The sequence below is a fragment of the Nansenia antarctica genome (assembly GCF_963989245.1).
Source record: "Nansenia antarctica genome assembly, chromosome: 11".
NCBI lineage: Eukaryota > Metazoa > Chordata > Actinopteri > Argentiniformes > Microstomatidae > Nansenia > Nansenia antarctica.
In genome coordinates, this window is record NC_137681.1 from 12,598,030 (window position 1) to 12,608,029 (window position 10,000).

At 44.1% G+C, this 10,000-nt stretch overlaps 1 protein-coding gene across 3 annotated transcripts in view; it reads left to right on the forward strand.

Moving 5' to 3' along the window:
- The window catches only part of rbfox3a (RNA binding fox-1 homolog 3a), a gene marked incomplete at both ends in the record, with an annotated part of 165,115 nt that overhangs the window by 84,233 nt on the left and 70,882 nt on the right, over nucleotides 1–10,000 (forward strand). The window contains one exon of one of the 3 annotated variants that reach the window (XM_080541566.1): nucleotides 4,033–4,161. The exons of the other annotated variants lie outside the window; for them this stretch is intronic. Coding sequence (XP_080397692.1) covers nucleotides 4,033–4,161 — 129 coding nt within the window. Of the gene's footprint in view, nucleotides 1–4,032; nucleotides 4,162–10,000 lie in introns of those variants that run through there. 3 annotated transcript variants of the gene reach the window in all.

Consider the following 10,000-nt stretch of genomic DNA (forward strand, 5'->3'; position numbering starts at 1 on the left):
GTACCCCTGTCAAGTGTCAGGCCTCTCAGAGATTCCTCTGAACACTTCTCTGAACACCCGCTCTTCTCCAATGCCTGTTTCCAGCTGGGACGCCGCCGCTGCGTTTGAAAGTGACTTTCCAACAGAGTCAACCGCCGTCTTTTTTGCATGAAGGTGTCTCTTGCTGTACAGTGTGTATGTGAAGCCACGTCTCTCAGAGTTCTTCTACGTTGTGCTCTACGTTGTGCTCTTTGCCTGTATTTGAAATGCGATTGACCCCTTCCTTTGCATCCCCTGCCCCCCCCCCCTTTGTACAGACACACACACACACACACACACACACGACCCATACGACCTCTCTTCCATCTCTCTCTCTCTCTCATGCTTTGCATTGTGTCAATAAACAGGAGACTATCTGTCATGAGAATAAAGCGATAAATATTTCAATTTCAAGTTCAAACCACCTTTGATGTTAAGGCTCGGGGGGCTTTGAAGCCTCAATGTCACAGGTCTTTTAAGTTTCCATAAATCCCAGGGATAATAAAAAAAAACTAAAAACTTTGGTCCTTGAACTTTCCTGGAGACACACACACAGTCACCGGGAGATCAATAACAGATATACCAAACCCACCAACACACACTGCTCTCATTATATGGTCTAATATGTAGATCTGATGAGGGAGTGACCCTGCTGCTATTGATGATTCCATATCAGAGGGGTGCATCAACATACAGCACTGTAACCACAGATAGAACACACAGTATAGCACCGAACATCGGCGTTCATACATGTACGTTGCCGGGGGAAACATGATGTGATGCTCTCATTCTATCCAATCAGCGGGGCATCTCATTACCATGCTCGAAATGACGACAAATGAAAAAAGGCGGTCTGAAGGCACGGGGGACTGTACCGTAGAGGTCTCGTATTGTTAGACAATGAAATGTCCCGGCTAGATTGGGTGTTACGGCCTTTGCACACTGTCCGTTTTTTACATCCGTTTTAAAAACACTCATGTTGTGTTGCACCATAATTTTTTTCTGGAACAGGTTCTATTTTCTGCGTTTTCCGAGTCCGTCAAAAGCCTTTTGAGAGTTGTTTTTGACCACTCCGCCATGGTATAGAGGGACACATAAACTAATTAGAACTGCAGGACAGTTGGATTGATGCTTACGGAAGTACATGTCTCAAGTATTATCTCGGGAGTTAGTCGAGTGAAAGAAAAACAACATACAGGTGATAATTCACACAATATAATACCACGAAAGCGTACGGCACTAAACAATAACATTCATTTGGGTAGCATCATACTCAAATTCAGGCAGAAGGGCAGGGTCCGGCCAGGTGCACACACTGTCACAGACTGCCAATGCATCATATAGGTATATAATTCAGCATGGTTAGCATGGTTAGGTTATAGCTGTTTCTTTTTCTATTCTCGAGAAGTCATCATCCTCAAGAATGAGGAAAGTTTGTTTTCTCAACCGATTTTGTTCATGGAAAATAAGTTCACATTTTTGTTAAAAAAGAATCATATAGTTGTCGCCCATGGTTAATTTCCAAAACGTTAAAGCTATTTTCTTCACAACCGGGTACAGTTGAAAGGGGTTCTTCCCCCTGATGTAGTCTACCATTTGGTTTTAGTTATATTGCTCTCACTTGTTTGTACCTTTTGCTAAATCAAGCATTTAGGATGTAGAGTGCATATTGCTAAATTTAGCAACGTCAATATAATTAAAAAAACGCATCGGAGGTTAGTGTGCAAGGTCTCTGTGCGTAACGTTTTTTTTTCGGATGACGGATGTAAAAATATGCATACGAAGAAAACGCATCAGTGTGCAAAGACCTTTAGAGTGCCATTCAATCAGGCTGTGTCCGCCCTTGGACTGGTAATTGTAATCATTGTCGTAAATGAAGAGAGATGAAACTGCATGTAATAGTGCTGTCACACTGTGGGTGACTGGCCCTAGGCAACATCCCTGTGTTGTCTCTCACCTTCAAAACTTTCCCCTCTTTCGCTCTCTCATTTCTCATTTGTATCCGAACTGTAGGATGTATGACTGTAATTGTTGTTGTTGTTGTTGTTGGAAGGTGTGTGTGTGTGTGTGTGTGTGTGTGTGTGTGTGTGTGTGTGTGTGTGGAGAGAGAGAGAGACGTAGTCCTGGCGTGAACCAGCTCTCTCCAGCCTGCCTGCTACAGTATTCACATCTCCCACTCACCCCTTCCCCCCCTCCCCTCTGCCTCCCTCTTCCTACCCCCCTCCTCTCTGCCTCCCTCTTCCTCTCCTTCCCCCCCTCCCCTCTGCCTCCCTCTTCCTCCCCCCCTCCCCTCTGCCTCCCTCTTCCTCCCCCCCTCCCCTCTGCCTCCCTCTTCCTCCCCCCCTCCCCTCTGCCTCCCTCTTTCCCCCCTCCCCTCTGCCTCCCTCTTCCTCTCCTTCCCCCCTCCCCTCTGCCTCCCTCTTCCTCTCCTTCCCCCATTCCCTCTGCCTCCCTCGTCCTCCCCTCTGCCTCCCTCTTTCCCCCCTCCCCTCTACCTCCCTCTTCCTCTCCTCCCCTCTGCCTCCAACCCCCCTCCCCTCTCCCCCCCCCACCCCTCCACAGCTACCAAATGCTGCATTCTCTCAGAGGAGACCCTGCGCTAAACCCCAGCTTCACCCTCCAGTCTCAGCCTCCGCTTTATCAAACTGAACCATTTAGTCTGTGTTGTACAACACACAACAAAAACACAGTAAAATATCAAACCTGCTCCTTGGCTCTTTCCCTCCCAGCCCCAGAGAGAGGGGAGCTGTGAGTTGACTGTATATCATTAGCATTTAGTCATTAGCTGTTTTTTGTTGTTGTTTTTTTTCTTTCAAGGGAAATGCTATGCCTGTAATATGGCTTCAAAACAGAGCAGCGTAAATTGAATTGCGCCATTGCGTAAATGTTCTGATTTTGAAAAACATAATCTATTATTCTTAATTGCTTTTAAGATTTAAAATAAAAGGTTTTATTTCACCTCGTAATTAAGATTAGCTTTTTTTTCCTACTAGATAAGTACCAGCTGTTTTTAATTTTAAAAAACATATCACTAAATTCCTACAGTGTGTAAACAACTAAATTGATGTCTAAAATGAATAATGGATTGCAAAAATCAATAGAATATTTTTTTTAATGTAAAATGCATAAATAAAGGTCCCCGAGGGGGAAATGCATTGTGGATAGGGTAAGTTCTGTGTGTTTAAAAGCGTTAGTGATACACAGTGAGTCCCACTGTCAGTCCGGCACACCCTGGGTCTCCTGTGCCGTACGTTAACGTGAGGGATTAACAACATGGATCAGCTGCTTTCATTTGATTGTTTCTCTCTCTCTCTCACACACACACACACACACACACACACACACACACACAATAGTGCTGGCCTGTTTGATGTGAGAATCCCCCTGAGACATCCCTCTCCCACTCCCCCTTCTCTCTACAACCGCCCTCCTCCTCCTCCTCCGATCCCTCCCTCTCCATCCCATCCCATCCAATCCTCCCTTCCCTTTCTGCAGGACCTCCCCCTTTCTGTTCCGGAATGCTTTCACCCTCTCTCCCCTCCTCCCTCTACTCCCTCCCTCCTTTCTCTCTCCGCCCCCCTTTCCCCCCTGGTCCCTCCCTCCAGTCTACCGCACGCGTGCATTGGCTTCTCCATCGTTCGCAAAGTAAACAGAGGAGAGAAACGGAGAGAAGAGAGGCCGGCGTCAGTCCCAGTCCCACACACACGCCTGTGCTTTATCTGTCCGACGCTCGCTCGCGTACCCGTGTGTGTGTGTGTGTGTGCGCGTGTGTGTGTGTGTTCCCTCTCAGCACCTCCAGAACAAAGTTCCTTCAGCAGCTCTTCTTAGCGAGAGAGAGAGAGAGAGAGAGAGAGAGAGAGAGAGAGAGAGAGAGAGAGAGAGTGAACTGAAAGAAGAAAAGAACAGGACCGTCACAGGAGGACAAAAGAAGAGAGAGATAGAGAGAAAGAGAGGTGAGGCAAAGAGAAGAAAGACATAGCGATAGCTCGAGGTGTAGAGGTTTCTGTGAGCTCTATGAATAAGGCGTCCCGTCTCCAAATGCTGTGTTCCATGGCAAACTCAGGCTGCATGCTGCTGTCTGGTGCTGGGATGCTGGGACCACACTCTCTGCAGTGTCCCCCCGCCTTCCTCTACCTACCCGAGGTAAGACCACTTCTCTTCTCTCTCTCCCTCTCTCTTTCTCTCCCTCTCGCTCTCCCTCTCCCTCTCTCTCTCTCTCTCTCTCTCTCTCTCTCTCTCTCTCTCTCTCTCTCTCTCTATGTTTCTCTGTCTCTCTCTCTCTCTCTCTATGTTTCTCTGTCTCTCTCTCTATGTTTCTCTGTCTCTCTCTCTCTCTCTCTCTCTCTCTCTCTTTTCTCTCCTTTTCTGTGACTGCCTATCTGCGTAGCAGCACGTGCTGACATGATCGTCCCCCCACCCCACCCCTCCTCCCCTACCCCCTGTCCATCCCCATCCCTCTCTCTCCACTGCCCCACTGCGCGACATCACTTTTATAGTTCATTGTACTGTATGCCAAAGATTTTGACACCCATAGTATCATAAATATAGTATTGTTGATGTCTCTCCCTCTCTCTCACACACACACACACACACACACACACACACACATACACTGGTATTGTTATTTGTTACAAGTGTATCGTAATATATGTAAACACATGAGTTAAGTAGTGTCTTGTTGCCAGGCCCTGTGTGTCTGTGTCTGTGTCTGTGTCTGTGTGTGTGTGTGTGTGTGTGTGTGTGTGTGTGTGTTTTCTACTGAACTGTTCAATGGGCAGCCTTACAGAGACAGCTGTCGGCTCAATGCTGAATTAGACAATAGATCTAAATGGCTTCTGGCTCTCTTATTCAGGAGAGTGATATAGGCTTCATGCCTGTGAGTATTTGTTTGTGTAAGAGTGTGAGTATTTGTTTGTGTAAGAGTGTGAGTGTTTGCGGGTGTGTAATTGTTGTTGTTGTTGTTGTTGTTGTTGTTGTTGGTGGTGGTTTTTGGGATCGTGTGGTGTGTGTACTGTGTAAAGATTTTCTTTACATTAGAAAATTGCATGTTTGAGAAGGAGCTGTGCAATATTCCACTTTTGAGGGATATGTGTGTGTGAGCATTTGTGAGTGTGTGTGTGTGTGTGTGTGTGTGTGTGTGTGTGTGTGTGTGTGTGTGTGTGTGTGTGTGTGTGTGTGTGTGTGTGAGGCGGTGGGCAGCGTCTGTTTTACTACCGGCAGCATGTGCAGTGGCAGGCTGGCTCTTTTCTCCAGACAGTTTGTTATTGCAGCCCTATAAAATATGATAAGGCTGTAGAGAGCTAACATATAAAATATGATAAGGCTGTAGAGAGCTAACATATAAAATATGATCTGACTGAAGAGAACTAACCTGCCGCGTCCACGCTCCAAATGGCCCCCACACATCACCTTAACGGGCCAGTCTGAGACCACCCGTCTGCCCACAACAGACCCCCAACACACACACACACACACACACACACACACACACACCGCTCACACCAGCTGGCCTCTACAGGGGCAGAGGACTGCCCCACAGACACACACACAACCCGCGACACAGGCAACATAGTACCCTAGGGACTGTTGTGTCTGTGTGTGTGTGTGTGTGGGGGGGGGGGGGGTATTTCATGCCTGATTACACCCATGTTACACAGTATTTTCACTACATTTGTTTTAGTCCTTTATTGGCAGTAACAGAGAAAGATAGCGGGTTCCAAAATGCTATAGACAATCGCATTGCTGCATTGACAACGCTGAAAAGAAAAATAAATCTTTGATACAAAAGTGTGAACCAACATTGTTTTTTAAAATAATTGCTGCAAGGTAACAGTTAATTATGTATTTTCTACACAGAACATGGTGAAGGGCAGTAGATACATACATTGATCTTGAGGTGGAGTTGTTTTGCAGGGATAAGCTTATTCACTGAGACTGCACCGCGATCTGTCTCTCTGTTTGGTGCAGTCACAGGATAAGGGGAAAAAGGCGTCATTCTTTCTTGTCTTTTTAAGGTCTGTCTCGAAAGCTTTTCCGTTATGACAATAACGTGATTTTATGTCAATAATTCATGGCTTTCTTGCGATGATTTAAGTTTGTCAATGTATGTCAAATAACGTACACTCTTGAATGCCCCTTCAGCCAATCAGAATTGCTTATTCAACCAAGCTGTGGTGTAAGAAGAAGACATACATAGTATTAGGGTGATGATGTATTTTCTTCAAAAGGGATCGATGAGAAGAAAACCAAAAATGTCATCGATGAGATGAAAATCTAAAATTCTATTAGAAGAATGTAGTTTTATATCAATTATTTGTTTCCTTGACCTACTATTTCAAACTTTATACCACAAAACAAATTGAATTGTTTTCAACTATTGTCAATCAGCTAAAAGAGGAAAAAGGTAAAGACAGGGAGAAACAAAACAAAACAATAAATACTGCTGTCTACAGTATTATGCAATGCTTTTCTTTTTTGCTTTTCTTTTTCTACTCTCTCTCTTTCATTACTCTGACCTGCTATTAAGTGTTGGAAATGTCAGCCGTGTGTGTTTCTGTGTACTGCATCCATCTGTGAATTGAACGGAGCGTTTCCCAGCCCTGTCAGAGGTGTTTCCGAGGCAGCTCCCGCTCCTTGACTAAGTGCTGTCTGCATCGCACCAGACTAGCAAGGCTGCCTTTAGTCACAGCAGAATTACATCATTCAAGTCTTCATCTGGTTACTTCCCTTTATTCATTCATTCAAACAGCGAGGCAGGGATCACAGCTAAACGCGACACCCCCCGATCACATTTATCTCGCCATCTGAGCCTATAAGATTTCCTCTCCCTCTTCGTCTTTCTTTTTTTCGTTCTTTTTTTTTTTTCTCTCCCATGGCGACGGCTGGTTTTCAACTCCTCTTAAGTCAATACCATGCAATAAATCTGCTTGTGCAAGCATCTCTGTCTCCCCCCGGGAGGGGTAGTCTTTACCCACACACGCACCCCATAGTTAAACACTTCCTGCTTTTTCTGTAATTTCTCTGTGAGCCGCAGAGTCAAATGTTGGGAAATGCTCCTCTGGTGGATTGTCTGTTTCTCTTTATTCTTCTCTCCCTTTTCTCCTTTTTTTCTGTACCTTTTCTCTCCTTTTTCTCCCCGTTTTGTCTGCATGTTGTCTTGAGTGCCATAGAGGTTGTGGTGTTTTGTCAGGTGATACATTGGGCCAAGTGCTATGATTATTCTTCATGTTTATGAGATGTGTGAATGTGTTTTTTTGGGGGGGGGGTTCTGTAAATTAATAATTGTCTTTGTTTCTGTTGCATACTCAAATAGACCATTAGGAGTAAAACTGGATATCCATCTTACGTCATTTCTCTCTTTCAAGAAATAGCTAATGTACTCTTTTTCTTTAGAAACAATTGTATTGTTATAGTAATTGTTTGATGTGCAGATTTCTTTAAAATGATTATTACCATATTTGGATGGAAAAATACAACGTAATAGATTAACTGACTGAAGTGAAAGAATGTATTTCTTTTTCTGTAAATGAATACATTTAACCAGTCATTGGACCAGATGGTATTAAAGTAACTAAACCCCTACCTGATTGATACAATATAACTGCAGTAAATGAGAAACAGATGTTAAAAACAGAGCGGCTGTAGTTATATTTTTAATATTTAAATGTTTCTCAGTCAAGCATATAAAAAGTAATTCTGTCTCATTGGGTTTGCGGTCGACTGTTACAGAAATGTCTGTAAGATTGTAGCATATATGTGGCTATAAGCACATAGACTAACACACATATAAGCACATATGTGGCTATCCCTAACATGGGTAAACAAACACTGTTGCGGTCATTAAGTGGTGTTTTTATCGTTATCTCATTATCTCTTTATTGATTCTTTCTGCTTTATGCCTAAGTCATATTCAGGACCTTGGACAGCTCCCTGACATAGCTGCATTATCCCTACAGTATGTCCTCTCCCCATCTTTAAAGGGAGACTCTGGGAATTGATGTCAATGGGTAAAGAGGGTTGATTGCGGGGTGATGCTGCCAGAGATAAAATGGAGACTCTGCCACGTATATATTGCATGTGCCGACCATTGTTCACACCTTTTACTTCCTCCAAATATCTTCTGTAAAAGCTGCTGTGACTTCCTGGCATGACGACATCACCGGAGTCTATCTTTAATGAGACTAGAACACAAGAGAACCGGTTGTTTCCATCCAGAACTTATTTTTGATATATTTAGGAGGAGGAGATTTAGGAGTTAATGAAAGCTTGTGGGAAATATTCTCCTTCGCCCACTTACTTACTCCCCCTCACAGATAAATCACAACAAATCACGTACGTCGTTAATAACTTCCCCGTTCTCCCAGAATTCATCTGGAGGTAAAACATCACCTCAAAAGATCCTCTGGTTTCAGATGGTTTCTGTTATTGTTTCTTTCTCCAGATTATCACTGAGACAATATTCTCCCTCTCCTAATAGATCTTCTCGCAGCGAAAGTTGAGGCTTTTTCCAATGTTTTTTTGCCGCATAGTGAATCTTATGTAGAACATTATCGGAGGGAAACTCATTCTAAATTAACTTCTCAGGCTCGTCTCTCAGACTCAAGACTCTTCTGGTTCTATGTGATTTATCTCTGGTGTAGTATAATTATCTAAGAGTTGGGGTTTTAGATTTATCTGAGGTCTCTCTTCAGACATGCTGCGATTCATAAACTCTTACGGGGTGCTTGGGCTGTGTGTGTGTGTGTGTGTGTGTGTGTGTGTGTGTGTGTGTGTGTGTGTTCATTAATAAACTCACTTGCAAGGTGCTTTGGCTCTATTACGGCCTGCTGTTAAGGATGCATTGTTCTGGAGGATCTGACAACACTATATTGTTATTTATTAGTCAATTACATCTTCATCATTTATTCTCTTACAGTACCACCCCCCACCACCACCCCCCCCTCTCTATCTCTCTCTTTCTCTCTCTCTCTCTCTCTCTCTCTCTCTCTCTCTCTCTCTCTCTCTCTCTGGGTAGCAGATGTGAGGGTTAGTGTTTAGTTGGAGTCATTTGCATGGCCTGCTTCTGTGCTTTTTTTTCTGATGGGTCATAAATCTAATAATGAATAAACTTCCGACTGCGCCCCAAGCCAAGGGTTTGTGTTCATTTGCGTTTGCCCTTATAATGTTTCATAAGGGCAAAGTTTCATTGCTGTTGAAAAACCCAGCCTCTCTTTTTTTTACCATTGCTGATCCATAATGCTGAAATTATTAGGCTTTCAGAAGAGATATACTGTAATCTTGGAGCACTTTTTAGAGCATCAAGACGTGTTGAGTCCAGATAGTTCCCTGTCCCAAACAGTGTCATAAACTTCCCCTTTCTCCTTTGATCTCTCAAAATTCAAGTGGCTTTATGGGGAACTTGTCAAATAAATAGGATTTATTATATCCATAAAGTCAGCTTTTGTAATAAAATAATACTACAATTCAGGAGAGGCATCGCTTCATGCATACACTCATAGACACACACGCACACACACACACACCACTGTATCTCAGCTACAGTTTGGATGTAGTCGACTCGACCACAGGAAGTTCTTCTGTGTGTTCTGCTCCCCCATATCTCCAGTGGTTGAGCTGAAGAACGGCTTCAGAAATAGCCGAGCTTACGAACAACGTCTGAGTTCCGCTGGGACGGCAGGTGTGAGGTGTGAGAGAAACACTGATACGGAGAGACAGAAGTAGATACACAGATAGCGAGACAGAAGTAGATACACAGATAGAGAAACAAAGGTTCACTTCTGATCCCAGGGGGGAATTTGCAGTGTTAAATTGGAGACAAGTTGGGTAGTAGACTTGGGGAAGGGGGAGGGGGGGGGGGGGGGTAGTACGTTTTCACAGACGAGAGCAAGGTCTTAGAGAAAGAGAGAGGGGGCCCAAGTGCTTTCTCCTCTCCACCTTTTTTTATTTCTTTCCCTCTCTCTCCTCTCCTCTCACCTGCTGTTTC